The following is a 22,531-nucleotide window of genomic DNA, read 5'->3' on the forward strand; positions in this document are numbered from 1 at the left end:
ATGTCGGCGTCAGAGAACACGATGGATCTTGCGCAGCGACCACCTTACGACACCGTCGATTTCAAGGCCCTCACCAAGAGCGACAAGGAATTCAAACAACTATGGCAGCGAACGTCTGGCAAATTGGATTTTCAAGACCCCGAGACTGCCCAGACCCTATCAAAGGCTATCTTGAAAGTCGACTTTGGCCTCCAACTAGACGTGCCATGTGATCGCCTGTGCCCGCCAATTCCCAATCGCTGGAACTACGTAGCCTGGCTGCAAGGCCTGATTGACTCGACATCACCACACTATTCTAGCAAGTACGATCCAAACCGTCAAGTTCAAGGCCTGGACATTGGTACCGGGGCTTCCGCCATATACACTTTGTTGTGTCTGAGATCACGTCCGAGTTGGTCAATGTGCGCTACGGATATCGACAAGAAGAGCTTCGACTCAGCAGCTCGCAACCTCGCGCTCAACAACTTCATGACACGTACCAAGCTACTCCAAACCACCGAGTTGAACCCAGTGATACCACTGGCAGCCCTTGGTGTAGACCGTCTTGACTTTACCATCTGCAACCCACCCTTCTTCACCGACGTGTCCGACATGCAGTCTAGCTTGAAGGGTGAAGGAAAGAGCTGGAAGCCCAACGCCGTATGTACTGGCTCAGAAAACGAAATGGTCTGTCTCGGTGGCGATCTAGGCTTCGTCACGAAGATGGTCAATGAGAGTCTTGTTTTGAAGGACAAGGTACAGTGGTATACCAGCATGTTGGGCAAGATGGACAGCGCCAAGGCTATCATCAATCTTCTGAAGAAGCACGGCATCACCAATTGGGCGGTTGGTACTATAGAGGTTGGATCAAGCACCAAGCGATGGATCGTTGCGTGGAGCTTCGGCGACCTCAGACCAAGAAACAGCCACGCGCGTATAGAGCGAATGGCCAACGAGTACCTCCCGTTCCCAACATCCTATCCCATCGCCGTGCCACCTGCAGTCGAACCTCAGACTGCCAAAGATGCTATCAACACCCAACTCGAATCGCTTGACCTAACCTGGACCTGGGATCCTCTTACATCTACCGGTATCGGAGAAGCCAGTCAAAACGTATGGAGCCGCTCCTATCGCCGCGCATATGAACGTAAACAGAAGGAAGGACTCGTCGATATGAAGGAGGATTCTGCACGAAAGATTGAGCTAGCCTTTCGTATTCGGGTTGTAGACCTGGCGCGGGAAGTCGTTGTTGAGTGGCTGAGAGGCACGGACCAAGTGTTATGGGAGAGTTTGTGCGGCTTGATACACCGTCACTTCAAGAAGTCCTGAACGCCGGTAGAGGTGCTTGCTGCATACACACTTCAATCTACACAAATGGGTAGCTTCCGAGTTGATGTAGCTTCAAGAATTCCTTTTTTAGAATACGACACAGATCATAGCGTTACAAATAGGAAACCTTCCTGTCAGACTGCTGTTGTGGCATCGCATCAGCATATGTCAGCTTATCCTTGGCGTCACGGTGCTTCCTACCACTCTGGAACTGTTTTACTCAAGCCATCCAACAGTATTCGGGTTACGTACTATAACGCCCGGTCATGCGGTGTCATACGCCTCCAACACGCATACTACCCCTTTTCGAAACCCGTGCCTCAATATCAGCACGTTTTGCCGGCGTAAGGAACACCCTCTTAGTCTCCCGTCATTCAGCCTTTATCATCTGTTAGATCTTCTTTCTTTCCTCGTTTCCAGACATCTCACCATCACTTACCCATTGAACCGCCATCCGAAAGCCTCCTACGCAATCAAGGCCAATCAGCGAAAATGCACGTCCCCGTCGTAACCCTACTTCTCACTGCCCTCACACTCATGACGACAACTTCCGCGGCTGTCATAGTGGAGTGTGGAGCTGTGGCTCCCATGAGCACTTGTCTGCAATCATGCCCTGGAAAGTGCGTTCAACAGAGCAGTTATGTGTGGTGCAAATGTCCCTGGGCCCAGGGAGGAGGTGGCGGTGGAAGTGCGTAAGCGGTATGTCAATCTCTGATCTGAATGAAAGTAATACATTGTCTGATGAGTATGCAGGTTGAATCAAAGAAATTGGATTGCGGTGAGGAGGAAGACAGTGGCGGGAGTTGGACTTGCCAAGGGATGGGAATGTCAGGTTTCCTAATCGAGCCTGAAAGATGTTGGAAGCAGAAGGAATGTGTTTCCCGCTGGTATGACAAAGGAATCCGTCGCTGCATGTGTGTAAAGACGACAACCTAATGCATACATGTGTCATGGAAACACATCCCTTGCATCACTCATCTTTTTATCTCCTTACATCTTAATATCCTACCTCATCAATCTCATAGCTCATCTCCTTGCAACCAAACACACTACAAGATAAATACTGCATCAGTCCACTCAGCTCCCGTTGCCTTGCAGTACAACCTTTCCATTCTTACATCTATACTACCAACTATGCATCTACAACACCTCTTCATCATCATGCTCCCAACCATCGCCACCGCTATCGCTCTACCTCAGAGCGGCGGAATACATGCAGGTGGTGCATGCGGTGAAGTTGCCCTCACCGGTTACTGCCATGCAAACTGTGTGCACGGTCGCTGCGTTGCTTCCGGTACGACTCTGAACTCGGGGTTGTCGATCTGTGTCTGTCGATAAGAGGCTTTCCAGCAGGACATGAAATGATACGAATGGGGGGGGAATAGTAAGTACCCCGATCTTTTGGACGCATCGGTCGCTAATGTTGTAAACATAAGGTGATAGGCCGGCGATGCGAATGAAAAGGCGAGATGATCACAGCGGATGTTAGAAGCAGGGTATAGCAAGAGCAATATTCAGCTTCCGGGAGCCACAGCTTATGGAAGTATGCTGATGGCGTGATGTGTGAGCGGCAGCGGGCAAAACAACGAGAGACGGCAGTGTGGTCAGATAGTCAAAAATAATGACGTGAGACGTGCAACGAAGCTCCGATCCTAACAATCCCTTACATTTCACCTCCATAAAGAACTCACTTTTCCATATCCAACGCCCAAGCCATCTGCACAGGAAGAAGAACTACCACTCTCAACCATCAAAATTGACCAACAAAATCGAGATGCATTTTCAACCCATCCTCTTCGCCCTCTTTGCTCTTTCCTTCGGCCTCGCAGCCGATTCTCCTACCCCCGCAGACGTCAAATGCGGCTCCTTAGTCTCAGCATCTGCATGTCGAGCTAACTGTCCAGGGACATGTGTGCAGAAAGGGGAGATGGCGAACACAGTCATGACATGCAAATGCTAAGAGACTTGATAACGGAGAAAGAATGAGAGAAATGCAAAAAGGTAAGTGTGAAGCAAAAAGACTAAACAGAGGTGTAGCTAACGGAGAAGAAAGCGGGACAAAAGTGGGTGGTCAGGTAAAGCAGATGAAGTGAGCAAGCGGTTGTGCGGAATTGGAAATGTATTGAAACGAGATGATGTGAGATCAAGTCATGCTAGCAAGTTACCGCATGTAAGTCTTCGAAGGAAAGTAAGCTATGTGCTGATCTGGACAATGCTGCATGTGCTCTCGGCATGAGTAATCGTCAGATGAGAAAATTCCATGTTCCAGTTGAGCGTTAATGCAGAACACTCGTCCCTTAAAAAGCCTAACTTCAGATCTGTATAATATCTGATGAATCTCTTCCATTTCCGCACATTACCTCCGCTCACCGTACCCAGAAGCTCTAGCTCTCATCCTATCCCTGTCTTTGTTTCACCAACATGTATCTCCCGACCACCCTCCTGACCGCTCTTACCCTCTTTGTGGGAGCAAATGCTCTCGCTCTTCCATGCGACTCAGGCAACAGAGCTATCTGCAACCAAAGCATCGCTCTTGCAACTTGCGTAGCTCAGTGTCCTGGGCGGTGTATTGTGGGCAGTTTACCGACGATTGCGACATGCAAATGTGCGCCCATCTGCTGAGGTGTTTGTAGAAGCAGTATAGGAAGAATGAAGGGTGAGTTGGTTTGCTGAAGGAGGAAGGGAATCTGGAGATGCTGACTGCTCGTAGGGATAAGAGGCAGAGACGAATGATATAAGGCCAAGAGACAGGAAGCTGGTCCTGGTGATGACGGGTATCATCGAAACAAGTAGATGCAATTGATGCTTTGTTCTCAGATGGAGTGGCACTAGGAGAGCCGTAGCATGTCTTGGTAAAACCATCGCATTCCCCGACTTCATTTCGTAGAGGTACCTACGATATCATAGCAGTCAGAAGCTCAAGAGCCCACCTCATCAGCGACGCTGAGGCACACATGAAATCCCACATACCACCATTCCACTCACTCAGCACATACCCATCTCCCCTAGACTATCGGTCCGTCCCAGAACATGCTCTTATCCATCTCCTCCGCCATACCCTTCGCCATGGGCGGGCAATCATAATCCGGCTTCCTACCCGCACACAGTCCCTCCAGCATCCCATCATCCCTACCACCACGTCCCGCACCACCGGCCCTACCACCCCTAGCCGCGCCACGACCGCCCCTATCACCACCTCTGCCCGCATAGCCTCCTCCAAAGCCTCCCCTACCACCGCCGCTCATACCGCCCCCGCCCTGTCCATTAGCAGCCGCCCGGTTCTCGCGATGCAACTGTCCGCCATGCAAATCTCCCTTGAGCTCTTCGCGCTCGTTGACTTCTTCAGTAGTGTATTGGAATGTGTTCCAGGCGTGGACTTGGCTTTCTAGACCGCGGGGTGCTCGACCGGCGCGCGCGAGGACGGGACCTTGGGCGTGGAGGGCGAAGTCGCGGTCGCCGACTGCGGCGGTGTCTTGGTCGAAGCGCGTGATGCCTAGATCGAAGAGCTCGACGGAGTTGTGGTAGAAGGTGGCTTCTTTGGGGGTGTTGTTGCCATTGGCGTGGCCGTTGGTGTTGCCATTGCCGACGGTCGCGTTGTTGCTATCGGACATCTTGGGCTGGAGAACGAGGACGTTTTTCTCAGGCTGTGGGGTTTCGGGTGTGGGTGTGATCGTGGGAGTTGGTATACTTGTGACGGCCGAGATGATATCTGGGCTTTTTCTGTGGTGTCAGTGTTTTACCCGCGGTGAAGCGCAGGTGAGAGAGGACTCACTCAAACCACGAGAACAGGCATCTCAACGTATTCATTGCAGATTAGTGGCGAAGGATGCATATCATGTTGTTGCCCAGCAGAGGGCCAGATAAGCGAGCCAATGGTAAAAAATCACTATCTGGTGATGGTGAGGAAGTCGCGTCCAGAGTCGGAGGCAGTGACGTTCACCTTCACCACTTGGTGAGGTGTGACGCATCAACATGCCGCCACAACGACTATATTATCAAGATAGAGATTTTTGAATCAGTGTGGTACATGGAAGTAAATGGAGCGATTATGATGGGATCTCTGTCGAGCAGACTTGACATCATACGACTGCTGGATTGCGCAAAGCAGGAAGTAAACGCTTTTCGTCTAGTGCACATTGAAGGAAAGGGTTTCGATGCAGAGCACTAAGAATGATAAGATATGAGATCAAAATTGGTACGCGGCTGTGATGATGACAGCCTTCCGCTATTCGGAAACAAATACCGTTGGAAATGGAAGGCTCCCAGCGCCGAAGTTCATGTGTGCACTTACATAGAGTATGCGAGCTATTTTGATCCTGATGAGAACAAGCCTTGATCAGAACAAATCTTGACTAGGTCATGCCCCAGCGCGACCATGTGACCTAATCGTAAGACACACGCATTATCCGCCCCGTATTATACTAGTATGCAGAAGTAGACCAACGGTCGTAGTCGCCACGCATTTTTGGCTAGAACTACCATTTGAGACATCGCGACCATGGGTGAAATTTCGGAAGGAACTGAAGGGGCAACTCAGCAGCCTGGAAATCGTGTCGCATGCGGAAACAAATTCCGACAGTGAACATCGCTCATGTCGGTCACGGCCGAGTCTGGTGACACTGTGGCGTTGATATAAGCCAGTGAGTACGACGGACGTGTCTTACTATATTCCTGCCTCGCCCATGTTGAGCCGGAACAGTATGCCGAATGTTGGTTGCAGGTACACGTGCTTGGCTAAATTCGCCATGGGTACGGAATTGCCATGATGCGGACGCTACTTGCGAGTGTCGACTAGTACGAGAATGCCTCCTCGAAAAGGTCAATGCTTCGTACACCCACCCTGCGTCTGACAGCTGCCCTAACGCCGTCACTGAAGCCCATTGGCCCGCACACTGAGACCGCCATGGCACCGATCTGTACAAGCACCTCTTCATCTAGTACACCTTGCACATCGCACCGCTGCAGTCTTACGTCGAGGTACGCGGGCACACAACGGCTTTCAAGTTCGCATGAGCCCATTCTGGACGCATAGACCCGTATGCTCACGACTTCGCCAAAATGCTGTAATAACGCGATTTCGTCAAGCCAAAGCCGCACCCACTCCACGGAATCAAGGTTGGCTATGCACCAAACGAGTACAATCTTTCTTGCGGCGGCTGTATTGCTGTTGTGTGCGTTGAGCAGATGTCGCACAAAAGACAACTGGTGTGTAATTCCTACCCCTCCTGCGAAAAGCACGACAGTGCCGTATGAGTCAAGCGAGTGTTGGCCACCATACGGTCCCTCTATAGCTCCCCAGAAGTGCACCTGAGTGTTCTCGTATTTCGCTGCCAATTTATGAAGAGCACAAGTCATCCCTCGGCGCGAACGGATGATGCACGAGACGGTGCTAGGTCCATCCTGGGATTCAGGGTCGTCGATGGTGAAGGACAGCTTTTCCCCCAGGATCTTCGCGTTCCCACATTGCTGGGACCAAGCCACAGAGAACGGGTGTGACCCCACCAGTGCTACTCTTGGCATGTAGATCTGAACGTGTGATCCGGGATTCGCGTCCCACGAGTGGGGTAGAGTGAAAGTGACACGCGTCACCTCTCCGGGTAATGTTTCCAGCTTGACAGAAGTCCATGTTTTCCTCTTCCACGAGAAGTTGAGATGTAATATCCTAAGGAAGCGAGCTAGGGGCTCTAGTGACAATAGAATGACAACCAAATACATCCAAGGCAGTTGGGGTAGGGCATGTTTCGCCAGATGAAAGTAGACGCCAGATATCGCTATTGCAATGCCGATGCGGTGCAGTGAGAGGAATGTTTCGTAGAATGAGCGTCTGAGGGGGCCAATGGAATGTATCATGAGAAATACGAAGGCGACGAAAGCTGCAAGGCCGCTCCGATACGACAGTGAATGCTGTAGAAGCCGGCCCACACTGTGCCAGCCGCTTTGCCCATTATAGGTCACCTGGTACGTGCTGTATAGGAACGCGGAAACATGGGCTATAGCCTCCACTACGACAAGTCTGGCCGTCCATCGATGGAAAAGGTTGAAGGTATCGTAGCTGACCTGGAGCAAGTTGATTAGAGGGTTGTTCCGGAGAGCAGAGAGTATCGTGAAGACGAGGTTGAAGGTGGCTAGAGTCCCGCAGCGGCCTCGAAACTCGGCTATCATCTCGGAACGTGAGCGTACAGATATTACCACGCAATACGCTGTATTGCTCAGAATGTAGAGAGCGATCACAACCACATGAGCGCGAGTGGGTAGTGAGACCGAAGTTACACCAGCCGTAGAGGCTCCCGTTGGTTGCCGGTATTTGGTCAATCTGGCTGGCGCATACAGAAAGTGCTGCTTGAGGGCTCCCCAGAACGCGTAGCGATCCCGGGCCCAGAATTCTTGTCCTCTGCATGAAGCAATGGTTGAAACTCGTCGTCGATCATTCCTGGCGGCGACGATGATACGAAGGCAGAAGGAAAGTATCGTCGGTATCAGCGCCGTCGCGATAAGGATATGGACAAACATGTCGTTGGCAGATTGATTAACACCAGCGAGTCCGTGACTGAACTTGAACGGATCTGAGCTTAGGTTGGTCTCGCCATTGTGAATGTCGTCGAGGGTCGGTGCATCCGATGGTAACGTTGAAATCGGGATTTTGGCGGCGTCCATTTGTCAACGAATGTCGGATGTAGCGTCTTTCGCTCGAGATTGGCTATGAAGTGTGATCGGAGAGAATTCCAAGGTGCGATGGAATACTTTATAGCATCTGTTGAATCTGGTGGACTTCCGGTGAACGTATAAGCTTGGTGCTGGGCGTAGCCTGGCTCTGAGTTGCTGTCTGCGATGCAGAGTCCGCTGATTTCAGACCTCGCCATCGGAGCCTGCATTGGCCGGTCCGTTTATTGCCAAGTAAGAAAGCCGCAGGGCCTGGTAAGTGCAAACAGCCAAAGATTGAGGTCCCGTAGCCGTCTCCTACAAAGTCAGCACGTCTGCACTACCTTGTCTGCAGCCATTTTGGCAGCTAAGAGTATTAGTGTTGGTAACGTAGCAAGACCCTGGGGTACTACCATTGGCAGAGCCACGATCTCAAGGTAGATTGGGGAATGCTAGGTGGATCGATACCTACAAACGTGAGCAAGTCGCCGTCTCGTGGTTGCCACAGATCGTGGCTCGAGCTGCTTACTTTACAACCGCAGGGCTGCAATTGTGCGCGAAGGCTTTTGGGTCGGTCTGGCCGTAGATAGTACGCAACAATGTGGGTCATCGTGACTACTTAAAGTCATCCTGTTGGCCTTCGCGTAAAGTCGGAGGAGAGGGATGGCAACAGGTGTAGTACAAGGACTCGAGGATAGGAAATTAGCGCTGACACGAGATCCATCGGGCTAAGCCCTACCGTGTCCCGACTTTTACATCTAGCCTCTTCGAGTACGTGTCAATATCTCACTCAAGGTCGCCGGTGAGGATATTATCCTTCTTACCGCATGTTCAAAAGTGATGAGGACAGTTAGAGAGTTCCTGGTTGTAACGTGTGCGCGGTAGTGGTGAGTCAAGTGTGGTGGAATTGCGCTATCGGAAACCTTATCAATGAACTTGGCAACAGCGAGATGGTTTGTCGTATATTCCGCGTTATGGCAACGACCCGTAGATATGGTAGAGGTCGTTGGGCGTGTCATGAGCTCCTTCTGTACCAGGACAGCTAATCATGACGAGCAGCGTTTCGTCGACCGTTTGCCGAGCTTTGCCGAGCGTGCTGTTCTTTGGTCTCGGACATCAAGAGCCGACAGAGGTGGAAGCCAGTTGCGCATGAGGTTTCTCTGATTAGTCCTAAATAAGGTGCGTCACGCAGCGGGATTCCAAACAACCGCTTCGAAATGAGGCTGACGTGGACGTGGCTAAGGGGGTGTCAACAAAAGACACATAGGGTGTGGTCTTGTAGCTCGGGTGCGACTCAGCCCGCTGTTCGAGACGAGAAGAGGCTTCAAGTTTGGCTCCTGGGCAAATGCACTGGCATTCCATGCTGTGCTCCATTTGGTACCGCCAGATCCGCCACTTGGTAGCACAAGATCCGTAAATTCCACACTGGAAGATGGTATTTCATTAGCGTAGCTCACGCAGAACCTGTGTGGATTGTGGCTGTCAGAGTATTCTCAAAGTCTTGTCATCTGGATAATGTAGGGATGAGAAGGTTGAGAGACTGTCAAGGGATTTTCGAGGAAAGAGGTGGTGGCTGGTGGATCAAGGTTTTGTTGATGGCTTGGCGGCCTAGCGTCTGACGTCACCACGCGACGCGACGCGATTGCCTCTTCGCGAAGGCTTTCGCGGAGGCGGGAGAGCTAAACATGCTACGTGCAACAGCCGGAAGGACCCCAAATGACAAGATCATCTTACATATTAAAATCATGCCGAATACCTATACAGCAGAACACGCTTTTACGAAACGCCAAATACCCAATGCACCAAGCCCAGGTCTCTAACTCCGACAAAAGCACATCTAACATATATACATCCCAACACTATTCATATCCGCCTTTCATGTTCCCTCTTTTCACTCCTAGTCTTCCATTCAACTGCTCCCCAGAATCCTCTCATAAGCCTCCTCCACCTCCCTCGCAATCTCCAACAGCGTAACGATGACAATCTGATGCGTGACGTTCGGCAAGCGATCCCGATGCAGCCCAATCCACTCCAACGGCGGTGTCGCTTCACCCATATCCCTCAACTGTGGTGTCTCGATTAACGGCGGCTCGAGCGGCGTATACTCGTAGCGTGACTGTGGCACATTCACCACCGCTGTGATCTTTTCTTGGCCGTCCGGTGACACGGAGGGGGCGCGGGGCCGATTCGAAGGCATGGCGGTTGTTTTGTCTGAAGCAGTGGAGGGGGAATCGGGTGCGGGCGCGTTGGGGTCGTCTTGCAACGTTTGAGATGTGCTGATTTTGATGTTGGACTCGGGGAGGGGTTTGCCGAGGCGGGAGGCGAGGGTGCGAGAGTGGTTTGACCACATAGTACGGATGTAGGAGATGCGCGAGTAGTTCCAGCCGACATCTACCTTGCCCTCTAGGGAGCTGCGGAAGAGGTAGTCGATGTGTGTTCCCTTGGGTACTTGCCAAGTGTGCATTGTAGCGATGACTTTGGGTACGCGTAGGATGGTGCCGCCGCGGGCAGAGCTGACACTCGCTGACACGTCTTCAACGGTGAGTTCCGTCACGGGTTTGCTCTTCTTTGGTGTGGGTACTGAAGCCAGTGCGACAGAAAGTTGGCCCAACGTCATCCCGAGACTGGAGTGAATCTTGGTCTTCTTTTCCAGTGCGACGGCAAAGCGCGCTTGCATGTCACCAGCTTCGAGCATCAAGACCTGATTGTCTATGAAGGTTGATGGGAAGACCCCAAACCTGATTGACCGCAACGTGACCACAACATCGGTATGTAGTGAGATTGGTGCTTTGAAATTGTCTTCGTCGGGCTTCGCGATGAGCTGGCTGTTTGATCCTGATCGTTCAAAGGGTTCCGGCACTGATGATTTGCGACGAAGGAATTTTTCGATATCCCTGAGAGACTGCTTGTACGCTTGTTGGTTCTCTTGAATCAGCCGTTCAATCGCTTGCCATAGCGCGAGACCCTGTGCGGCACTCGTAGCATGACAAAAGACGTGTACTTTGCCACCATCGAGTATAGCCACCAACCGATCTTGTACATCTTCACCCTCTGGGCGAACGTTGTACATCAGGAAGCCGAATTCCGCAATATCCGCCATAACGAAAGCTTGGAAGTCGAACCCAGTCCGGACGCGTAGCTGACGGAAAGCGACTGATGCTTGGATCAGTGGTGTCTGACGAGTATCCGCGTCTTGTAAAGGCCATCCAATCGACGTACGGACTTTGATCTCATGCAGCTCAATGAAGCCACTAGTGCGGCCTGTACTCTCTATGCCAATCTTTTCTACTCCGACACAAAGGTTCTGTTCGGATGTGGTGGTCTTCTTGGACGACGCCCACAGATTGTGAATGTGGAGCCATGACTTTCCGATAGATTGGCCCAGATCTAGGTCGACCTTCACATCTGCGATGGCTACATTGGCGTTCCAAGGGAATGCAGTGGCGGCAGCAACTTGCTGATAGCGTTGGATAAGATACTCTTGTGGCTCCGAGTTGGCGCTAGGTGACGTGGGCTTGGAAGCTCGGCGGATTTCTGGTGGCACCCAGATCTCTCGGAACAACAGGAAGTCCTGCAGTTGGCGAGCATTGATTTGCAGAGCCGTCGGGTTGATTTTGAGAATAGCTGATATGCCACTAGTACCGCTGAGATGCTTGCTGTTCATCAATGATAGTACAATCGATTCCACGTCCAAGCTGAACGTCGACTCCCGGGAGTACACATGCTGCACAGTTGTTACAAGCTTCTCGAACGTAGCTGACGCAGCGAAGAAGTGACCGTGCTCCTGAGACTTCACACTATTGACGGTAATGTAAATGTCCTCAACCTTGGCGATTGCCGTGACACGGGCGATGGGTTGACAGCTGAGACTAAACTCCTGCTTGCATATTCGAAGTCCCAGGTTCAGTCTAGTTCTGCCCAAGATGGTCGTTGGGTCCGCGGTGATGATGTTATCTTCTTCAAGTAGCTTCGCCGTCGGCTTAGACTGATCTTGGGGCTGCTGATGTGATTCGTCCGCATCCTCGTCTTTTTCGCGGACTACGGCCTTGATACTATCGGATATGTCAATAATGATGGGTACGACAGTCGGTAGCAACGTATTGGTCGATCCATCAACACGAAGCTCGGCGTTGAGAGAAGGATCACTTCCATCATCCATATATTCGACGCGTACAGCCACGCCGGGCGCGCGTAATGCCAGACTGCTCTTCGACTCGTCACCAACAAACTGGCTATAACGTCCCTTTTGCTGAGCTCGGCCGGAAGCACCTTGAACCGGCGCTGCATCGCTCCCGTGAATGTGCACGACAGCTCCGGCGAAGTTGATGTCGGCGGTTAGAGATGCAAGGCGTTTGTTCCCAAAAGGATTCTTCCGCTGCGCACCGGTAGTTGTCGGAGTCATACTCCAGTTTGCAGAAGCTTTCCGGAACTTCTTACCAGCGAGGGCGATAGACCGTTCAATCACATTACCTGGCAAGACAAAATGCGAATCGAGCTGAAGGTCAAGCGATTTACCAGCAGCAAAGAATGCCAGCTTGCGCGTGTCTTTGGTGGATGCGTATGCTACGTTGAACACCATTTTCGGTAACAACGCCGAGTTGAGCGATCGCACCTTTTTGTTTGCCGAAACTGGTACCATCTGCAACCGCATCTCTTCGATCATCAAGCGTGCGGCATCATCTTTCTGTGTTGAAAGATCAATCTTTCCAAAAGAAAGCACAAGATCGTGGATCTCATTTCTTGGGAAGGGAGCCACAGAGTTTCCGACAATCCAGCTAACCTGTAGGTCCAGTAGTTCCAAGGAGTACGTTGATGTGAAGAGAGCTCCAGAACTGATGCTGTCAGAGTCTTGATGCACATCGCGCTTGACGCTACGGTCGCGTCGATGAGAGATTCTGCTCTTTGTATGTCGGAGGCGACGCAAATACTTCTTCTCCTTGGAGAGGTCCAGGTCCTTGATCTTGTCTTGAAGATGATTCATCACATCCACGACCGCTGACGCTGTGTCCGCGAAAACATTGACCTCCAGCCCTGAGCTTCGCAGGCGGTAGACCCTGCGGACAGGTTCAGAGTCTTTCTCTGTAGTGGCCTGGAAAACCGCGCCGAACGTAAGATTACCGCATTGGCGGAAGGAAGTCGCGTCTTTCAGATTCATGTCAATAGTGACTTCATGAATTCGAACCACAGCTTCTGGATACAACAGGATGCTCTGATCCAGGTCAATATTCGTAGCCCTTAACTGCACCGTGGATAGTCGGAACGCAAGGTTGGCTGTTGGTGAGTCTGGGTGTTGACCAGGAGCGCTAGCTGAAATGAGCATGCCATGCAAGGTCATTTGCACACTGAACAAAATATCCCGGGACGAGGTCGGAGCTTTGACCACTGGCGATTCTACTGAGGCCGGGAACAGCTCCTCAATGTGTGTCTTCAGCACCCCAACATCGTCCTGAACCGCCTGAAACATGTGCGACATCTCTGGCTTGTTGACAGTCGCGATGAAGGACTGTATTTCTGAAGCCTGAACGTGTACCATCTCGACGATACCAGACGCCAATACTTTCGTCTCATTCTCAGTTTGCGTTATAGATACTCTTCCATTGAGGGGAGGCAGCTCAAGCGAGCTGATGACATGAGAGCCGTCTTTTGAGGTGCTGTAAAGCCGATGGAAATTGGCTTCGAGATCGTAATCGACACGCAAAGTGACATGTTTGCCAAGAGTAGGTATGACAGCTATACGCCCAGAAGACCCTGTTATCGACCAGCCGAGTGGCTGGAGCACAGCAAGCTCGATCTGGTATGCATCCATGAACAGCGCAAGCGAAATGTTGGGCAACTCGGTGGCAGGCTTGCGAGGCACATCGTTGTCCGAGGTCTTGCTCCTGACTTGTTGTATGATTGCGGACTGTCGATGGAAGTACGCAATCTCGTCTTTTAGTACATTATCGGCTACTTCGATGAGACCCAGAACATCCTCTTGCACTTTCACGATGATCCTGCGGCTTGCAGCTGCCAGCTTAATCTCATTGGTCAGTTTGCTCTCATCTCCGGATTCTACCATGGCGAAGTAGATGCTTGGTCGTTCGAATTGTGTTTTGGCCAAAAGCCGGGAGTGGGAAGATAGTTCGCCGACAGCGTCATCCACATCCAGATGAGCTGATATGATCTCGCCGTGTCCCGATGCTCTGCTATCGGCGTCAAGGAACGAGAATCGCATGCTGCTGCCCGTGTTGATGCTTCGAAGGTTGATAGTGTCTAGCGTTATCTGAACTTTGTCGGTCGCAAATACTACTTGGAGATCATGGTCGAACGTCGGCTTCGACTTGTGCCCGGGTGGCGGATTGATGGGCTTTGTCTTCTGCGCTGCCCTTAGATTTTCCTTTTGGAACAATTCAAGTAACGACTCTGCCAATTCACAGATTTCCCACTGGACATGTAGAGACATCTCTCCTGAGCTGATTTGGACGATGGTGGACTTCTTCGGGATGCTGGCGTCTACCAGCATAAGCCCGGCGGTTTCTGTCGGAGGTAGCAAGACGACGTTCAGTGTTAATAAACCTAGCGACACCTCGCTTTGTCTTGGCCCCGGATCAATGATGAACTTGATCTCAGCGGACCTGATGTCGACATGTACGGGTGCAGAATCGGGAGTCGGAAGTGGATCCTCAAGATGGCCAAAGAGTGATCTCATGGCGAGACTCTTCTTCACATGCGCCAAATCCCACGTGCGCCACTGGTCCCACATTGCGATGATCTTCTGCTCCGCATCCTCGGGACATGCCACATCAGACTGCGAGCAGTCACCGAGGATAGCATCTTTCTCAAATTGCGGAAGGCATTGCCAGGTGTATCGAAAGCGGGATATGATTTTCCATGAGTCGTGACTGCGCAAGTGGTCCCTAGCAGCTCGCAGGGCGTACGACGCCTTGGTGAGAAAAGCTGGATCCGGATGTTGGTCTTGTACGCTTGTGAGGTACCAAGCCAGATAGCGCAGTCGATTTTGTTGTCTTTGCTCGACCTCGGCAAATCTTGTCACCAGTTTCTCCGATAACAGCGTCGTGCGATGGATGAGTGCGGCCAAATACTCAACCTTTTTGCTTGCGATGGCGTTCTCCAAAGACCGAAAGGAAACATTTACCGATGTTTCCTTGCTTTGCATCATCCACAGTAAAACATCCCTGATTTCAGCCTGTACAGCAACTGCTCCACCATCGCCATGAACGTCGCGTTCGGTCACTGACAGGCCAAGCGAACCGAGAGTGGAATGCAATGAAAGAGAGTTCTCGCCAGCTCGCTCTCCCGGAAACTTCTTGATCCTTGCCGCCAAAGTCAACTTGTTGAGAATAAGATCGTACTGGTCCTGCCCGGTCTCATTCATGGAGTGTGATTGGAATGTGTGTTGGAAACGAACGTGTGTAAAAGGTATGCGGACATTGAACTCCACAGAACTGCCCTTTCCTTCTAGTCGGTTGCGATTCTCGAGAATTTTGGTCATCACATCGACCTGAAACTCGTCCAACATGTCCTCAGGACGCTTCGGCTGGAGTAGTTCAATCAGACTCGATACACATGTAACGAACTCTGGTGTACAAAAGACGCGTATGCCTGGCTCCGCGCTAATGAGTATGCTGCTATGTGTGAAGCTCTCATCCAAATGCTTTGTCGATACATCATTGAAGACAACGTCATCCGCGTCCTGAAAATAATTGGTGGGAGGTATGGCAGGGAAGGTCGGAACATTCGACAAATCCGGCTCGACCCGATCGAAGGTAAAGTGAGGTACAGCCAAGCTGCTGGAGTACGCAACGGAAGATGGTACCCAGCCTGGCTTGGCATGCTCATCCTCCTTGAAAGGTGAGTAAGATCGATACCTGGCCCCTGTTGGGTTTGGTGATCCACTGAGCAGGGTTCGACTTTCACTGCTACCCGCAGTCTTCTTGGCAGTCTTGTGTCTGACCGCGGATCGGATGCTGCTGGCGATCGACTTCGAAGATGATGAGCGCTTGCTAGTCGTACACAGCCGTGCTGCCTTAGACGATGATGCATTTGAGGATTGTTTGGAAGACGTGAACGAGCTGGTATGATGAGGTGGTTGGAAGAGGAAGATAGGATGAGGCACATCAGGATATTGCATTGCTGGTGTGCGCACATACTGTCGATTGGCATCGTCTTGATATGGGGAAGAACCGCGTTCGTCGGCAAACAGAAACCGAGTTCGATTCGTGCGCTTGTCGTGCATTCGTATGTGAGCCTGCTGTTGCGCGCGCTCCTCCGAGAAGTCCAACTTCCGCGTCAGCAGATTTAGCGACAAGGCAGTTTGAAGGTAGGCCTGCGTAGTGACCGCTTCCTTATCCTTTGGACGCGCCCGGTGATGCGCCACGGATTTGGATGGAACAGCTGTGATCGTAAAGTCTGGTATTGAGAGACTGAGTCGCTGGGAGAACGTACTTCCAGCAAGATCATTGAAGTCGAGGCTAATGGGGCTCGTTTTGAACAGCAGTGCTTCTTGTGCGATGTGTGCACAGACACTCACCTCATCGGTCCTCAGTCTAAGGTACGTCGCATCGTGGATCACCGGGACTTCAGTGAGGGGCAGGGTGTTTTCATCGTCGTCGAGAGTGAAAGCAAATGAGCGTGCTGCTCCTGCCGCAGTTTCAATGAACTCGCATGTGCAATCTCCCAATATTCTGCCTACATCAAAGTCCCAGCTACACACATAGGTCGGCTCGATTGGAGGGAGGCCGAAAAGGCGATGTCCAAAAATGACAGTGGAGTCCACAAAGAGCTCCGTAGGCCCACTTGTGAATTCGTTGGGTATCTCAGTATCTGGTACCAACCCTCCAAGAGAGACGCTGATGGGACTGAAGTTGACCATCAGATCCATGTAGTAGTTGGTAAATCTGAGGTCTGCTGAAACGAATGGAAGGTCGGCTCGAATGCCACGCCCCGCTGCATACAGATTGGCTGGTAGTAGTGCACATGATTCTTCGGCGGAAATACAAAGAATTACGTCCAGGTCGTTAGAAAGCTTGGCTGGTTGGGCGTCCGGTTGGGCTCCATCTGCAGCTAGGCTTGCACTTGGTAGCCCCTGGAATTCTTCCAGTGTCTTGAAATGCATGTCGTCGCCGAAGTAGTTGTCTTTGATCTTCATAAAATGATGTATGAGCCAACCGTACAGTTCAAGACTGAGTTTTTGACCTTGAATGTCCATGAAGAGCCTGTCGGTGTGCATCGTTGATGTTTCGTTCATCAAGGTATGACTACCGGTCAAGGTAAGTCCGCCTAAGTGAGCCACCTTCGGCGACTGCAGAAAGGTGCGCAATGTGTTCTTCTGAGGCATCAGAACCTCGAGGCCCAAATTTTGGCCCTTGACATCGAACTTGATCACACTTTCAAGTGGCCGGAACTTGTCTAGAGGTATGGACACTTCTCCTTGTAAGTTTTGGCCCGACAGAATGACAAAGTTGTTGTCTTCTAGATCAGAGGGGTTGTTTATAATGTTAGCGTCGTTTGTGTTGAGATACAACTTGAAGTTGGAAAAGTCGACGTTAAGTAAGTACTGGAAAGGTACAAAAAGAAAGTAATCGGGTGGTGGCCCAGAGCCCCAGTCAGCTACGAGATCCATGATAAGGAACATATGATCTCTCAGCAAGAAAAGTTCCAGGTCTTGACACTTGATGTTGAACAGCCATTTTCGTAAAGCGTTCCATCCAAGAGGATTAGAGAGGTCACAGTCAAGAGCGATGGGACCGGAACGCCACAGAAGACCATGATTGACGCTGGATGAGATCTCTGTGCTCGCGATATCGACATCGACCTTGCTCTGGTATCCCTGCTTCGAGGCGTACATGTCCATAACATAATTGACAGTGGATTGCTCCGCTATCTTGACATCAATCCATGCGAACGGACGGACATTCTGTGCACCACCAGCATCCCGACGCTTCCCTCTCCTGATGCGAGACTTGGTCTTGCCCTTGTTCTTCTCAGCGCCAGACTTGTCGTGTGTAGCTAATGTGTGGGCTTTCCCTTTCCACTTCCAGTCCTTGGAAGGCTCGCGGATTGGTATGCGTAGTACCGTATCTTTCTCGATACAGAGGTAAAGTTTGAACACGGTTTGAACACGGAGCTCACCGGCCTTCAAAGGCGTTGCGGGAACGGCGTCGACCCGCGAGCCAGGAAAGAACATATTCTGGAAGATTCCGCGGTGGCGATCCGCCCAGGGTCCGTAGTTGATAGTGCCACCAAATATCTGTATGTCCATGCCATAATCAGGGGGGGTGCTTCCGTTGATGTCGTAGGGGCGAGCAGGATCGATTTGCGTGCTTTGGTCGATATCGTTCTGGACCGGGCCAGGGACATCCCAGTAGAAGGAGACGTTGACACAAGGGCAGTCGGCGATCAATGATGTCTTGGCGTATTCGATGCCGTCCCATTCGCCGTGACCATCGTTGGTAGTATCGTCCAGGTACCTTGCCAGACCTTTCCAGCGCTCGCGACCAGGGAAGTGCCATTGTGAGTTCAAGGGCGGGTTGTTAGCCGTGCCTGACCGGGTGTGCGTGTGGATAGAATCCGAGTCGCGGGAAAAGAGACCGGCCCAGGTAGGAATCCCCTTCAGCCATCGCCAATGTCGCCTATGCCTTGCTTCCTTTTCGATGATGGAGTCCTCCGGAACACCCCCTGCTGCTTCCTGTTTATACTGCACAGCGGACTCGAGTTGTCCAATCTTGTAGTCGGGGTTGGGCTTCATGTGCACGACGGGATGGGTGACCTGGAAGTTGAACAGCTGCTGGTACACATCCAGTGGCCCACAGGTGGACGCATCAAGAGTGCCGGTAGCTTTCTCAAACTGCGCGGTTATGACGGCCAGCGTGTGCTCGTTCCCGACCACGATGGCGCCCTTGACAATGTCGACATGGACGGGAAGGAGCCGGAGGAAGGCGGGAATGTCGGCTTTTTTGGGGCTTGACGAGGTCGATCTACCCGTGTCGGCTCGTTTGACATTCTTGTCATTGTCGGTGTTGTGTGGCTTCCTTAGCTTGACGTGGTGGTGGTGCTCTTCCTTCTCCGTCTTTTCATAGTCCGCCACTGATCCTTCGGGCGATTTCGCATCTTGGGCAGCGGCCTTTGCCTTCTTCTCAACTGCATCGATGATACCGTCGTATGCGGGGCTCCGGTTGTACATGAAGGCTTCGATCCCTGAAATCTTGATGGAGAAGCGACATGGTAGCTCCTTCCGCGTCTGCTTGCCTCCCTTCTCGGCCTTGTCTAGATTCCCGCTCCGACTTCCAGAACGGCTCCTCGGGGTGCTTGGTGTGCGTTCGCTATCGGCCTCGGAGGCAGGGTCGCCATCGGTGTATACACCTGCATCTTTGACCCGGCGCAGCCAGTAGTTCCAGGTGATGTATCCGCCATGCACCAGTATCGTCTCGTTGTGGCCATGGTACCGTATGTCCTTGAAGAAGATGCGACCGCCCAGTAAGGAGATCTGCAGCGAGGTGATGTCGATGTAGGCGTCGAAGGTGCGCCAGGTGTAGGCGCGTATGCCGTAGGAGACGAGCGTGGCGAAGAGGCGGTTGAAGTAGAAGAGGAAGAAGATGGTCAGGATGCCGCAGATGAGCAGCTCAACCAGGAAGACCCAGTTGAAGCCGTCGCGCGGGTCCAGAGGCTCCGCGACGATTCTTCCCGCCATGACTGCAGCGCGTTGTGTGTAGGAGGGTGAGTGTCTTCATGGCTCGAGGGGGAAGTCGCGCATTGTTGTGGACGAGCAGTGAGGAAAGAGCGCCCGGGTCGCTATGGCGCGTTCACGCGTGGTCTTGATACCTCGAGACGGGTAGGGCGACAATGGCGTGGAAATGTTGGAGCATGTCCTAGGGACGACGGCGCTACTGGGCCAGGGCCGATTGAGGTTCGAGGCGCGCCCGGCAGCTGGCAGGATGCGCGTCATGGGCGTGTTGCAGGGAAGCGAGCTTGGGCCTGTGCTGCCTCTCCGCAAACCTACCACAGTGTGGAGGGCAAACGTGCACAAGACCACCCGCTCGACGCCCGGCGCAAGTCGACAGCACACACCATGGCTGCGATCCATCGCTAATACCACCGCCTGTCCCTCTAGCAACGACCGACCGAGGACTGCGACTTCAGTTCTTTCCTGTTGCGTTCCCTCGCTGGCCTACGCCTCACCATGTCTCTAGGCACCCTCCCACCCGACTTCACGGCCGCCGACTTCTCGTCTGGCGGCACCGGCGCCCGGTTTGCACGTGCGATTATCATCGTGGCCGGCGTGTGCGCTCTGGTCGCGAGTCTGGTCACTTTTGTGTAGGCAGTAGAGCTTCCATCTTGCATGACATGAACTGACGTAGCTGTAGTGCTGTCTGGTTACAGACGTGAGGAACACCTCCACCTACCGATAGACATGTGTTGAACAATTCATAGGAAGAACTACCGCAAGCCGGTGCTACAGCGATATGTCGTCCGCATCCTCCTCATGTGAGCCCTCTCTCCAGCTGTCGTGTGTCATCGCTCACGTTATCAAGGGTCCCCATTTACGCAGGCGCATCATGGGCCAGTTTGGTGTCGACCATAGCCGCGTCCTATGTAGAGCCCTTCAGAGATGTCTATGAGGCCTTCACCATCTACACCTTCCTTCAGCTGCTCATCAACTTCATCGGCGGCGAACGCGCCCTCATCATCCTCATGACCGGCCGCGCACCCGTCTCCCACCCATGGCCTCTCAACCTCGTCTGCTCCAAGATCGACATATCCGACCCGCATACCTTCCTCGCCATCAAGCGCGGCATTCTGCAATACACATGGGTCAAACCGCTACTGTCCGTGGCCACCATCATCATGAAGGCTACCGGCACATACAAGGAAGGATACATAGGCTTGACGTCCGGCTACTTCTGGAGTGGCATGATCTACAACGTCAGCATCACCATCAGTCTGTACGCCCTTGCCATGTTCTGGGTATGCATGTCTACTGATCTCAAGCCCTTTCGGCCCATGCCCAAGTTCTTGTGCATCAAGGGCATCATCTTCGCCTCATACTGGCAAGGCTTCTTCTTATCCATTCTCGTCTTTCTGGGCGCCATTCCAGATGACGTGCCTGGCTACAGCCCTGACAACCTCGCCGCTGCTGTACAGGACGCTCTCATCTGCTTCGAGATGCCACTGTTTGCACTCGCCCACTGGTATGCCTTCTCTTGGCACGATTACGCCGACGATACCATATCGGCCGCCCGCTTGCCCGTCAAATATGCCCTGCGCGACGCCTTCGGTCCCCTGGATCTCATCCAAGACACCAAGGAAACCTTTGCCGGCAATCACTACGAATATCGCTACTTCGATGCGCGCGACAACGTGCTGGCACACGAGGAGTCATCATCGCGTGCTGCACGCATGGCCGAAGGCATGAGATACGAGCGAGGAGGCAAGGGCAAGTACTGGATCCCCAAGCCTGGACAAGCATCGGAGCATGAACCACTCCTTAACAAGGTCACATCGAGCCGCGCTAGAGCCATGAGTCCAGGGCCACACAAGGCTCTCAAAGGCGAAGGTGCCAAGTACGGTACACCCGACGTAGTCGAAGAGCCCAATCTGGACGCCGAGGAAGAGCGCTTATATGATAACGCACGTACGCTGGAGTTCGGAGACTGGAACGTAAGTATACACCCTTCTGCAATAGTGTCTTGTCTGACCCAACTGCAGTACCCCGTCATCGAAGCCCACCGTCCATCTCGTGAAGACCGCATGTACGCCGATCCCAACATTCTGACCGCATCGACCAACCGAAACCTACTGCAACCCACCAAGGAAAACAAGCGCAGGAGGAAGAGTCAAATCCAGGATCTACAAGAATCTGTAGACAAGGGTAAACAACGCGACCAATCGAGCACTGGAGAGTCATCCCGCTCAAAGTCCTCACATTCCAAGTCGCGTGCGCCCTTTGGCAACCTTCTCCGTCAGAAGTCTTCTTCGTCCAGCTCAGCGAAATCGGACAAGAGCCAGCTCGTGGATCTCGTTGTCGAAGATCATCAGGCAGAAGAAGTCGACCGCGTCAGAGCGCGTAAGGAAGGTGGTCCAGGCTGGAATGAGGTTCCTTCCAAGCACTTTGTGTAGGTTTTCCCTCCATACTCGAGACCAGATAGGAGACTAACCATTTCTGCAGTAAAACATACGAGCCAGGCGAGGAAGAAGAGGTTCGAGAAGGCTTCAACCCCGATGAGCCTGAGCCGCAGAATCCAGAAGCTGAGCACAACCTGAACTATGCGTTTACCGAGAACCAAAGCGAAGAGGAACAGCGGAAACACGACATCAAGCCGCACATCGTTAGCGAAGCCAATCACTGGGAAACGCGCGATGTCAGCAACCAGAAGACCAATGAAGAGGCCGAGGATCATCCCAGTCCGTCCTACGGCAGTTTCAGAGAAGAGCGCAACGCTTGGAATGCCGACTGATGACGCGATCCCGATCCCGATCTCAAGGAGGCACTCATTGTCAGACTTTGGGCCATTGATCTGTTTTATACCCAAGCTTATGCCACATATTACACCTTGCGACATCTTTTTCCTGCGGCGTTAGAATGTCA

The 22,531-nt window shown here is 52.3% G+C and overlaps 4 protein-coding genes across 4 annotated transcripts; 2 read left to right on the forward strand and 2 right to left on the reverse strand.

Moving 5' to 3' along the window:
* On the forward strand, positions 1–1,308 carry J4E78_008291 (uncharacterized protein; the record flags this gene model as incomplete). Its single annotated transcript, XM_049368893.1, has 1 exon — positions 1–1,308. One exon carries the CDS (start codon positions 1–3, stop codon positions 1,306–1,308), a length of 1,308 nt encoding a protein of 435 aa, XP_049219337.1.
* A 3,005-nt stretch (positions 1,309–4,313) lies between these two features.
* Positions 4,314–5,101, reverse strand: J4E78_008292 (uncharacterized protein; the record flags this gene model as incomplete). The annotated part of the gene is made up of 2 exons (XM_049368894.1): positions 4,314–4,952; positions 5,096–5,101. 2 exons carry the CDS (start codon positions 5,099–5,101, stop codon positions 4,314–4,316), a joined length of 645 nt encoding a protein of 214 aa, XP_049219338.1.
* Positions 5,102–9,856: 4,755 nt separating this feature from the next.
* Positions 9,857–19,636, reverse strand: J4E78_008293 (uncharacterized protein; the record flags this gene model as incomplete). Its single annotated transcript, XM_049368895.1, has 1 exon — positions 9,857–19,636. One exon carries the CDS (start codon positions 19,634–19,636, stop codon positions 9,857–9,859), a length of 9,780 nt encoding a protein of 3,259 aa, XP_049219339.1.
* A 489-nt stretch (positions 19,637–20,125) lies between these two features.
* Positions 20,126–22,400, forward strand: J4E78_008294 (uncharacterized protein; the record flags this gene model as incomplete). The annotated part of the gene is made up of 6 exons (XM_049368896.1): positions 20,126–20,259; positions 20,310–20,327; positions 20,377–20,430; positions 20,478–21,603; positions 21,652–22,058; positions 22,112–22,400. 6 exons carry the CDS (start codon positions 20,126–20,128, stop codon positions 22,398–22,400), a joined length of 2,028 nt encoding a protein of 675 aa, XP_049219340.1.
* Positions 22,401–22,531: the final 131 nt, after the last annotated feature.

The sequence above is a fragment of the Alternaria triticimaculans genome, assembly GCF_023758025.1.
Source record: "Alternaria triticimaculans strain BMP 0046 chromosome Unknown scaffold_14, whole genome shotgun sequence".
NCBI lineage: Eukaryota > Fungi > Ascomycota > Dothideomycetes > Pleosporales > Pleosporaceae > Alternaria > Alternaria triticimaculans.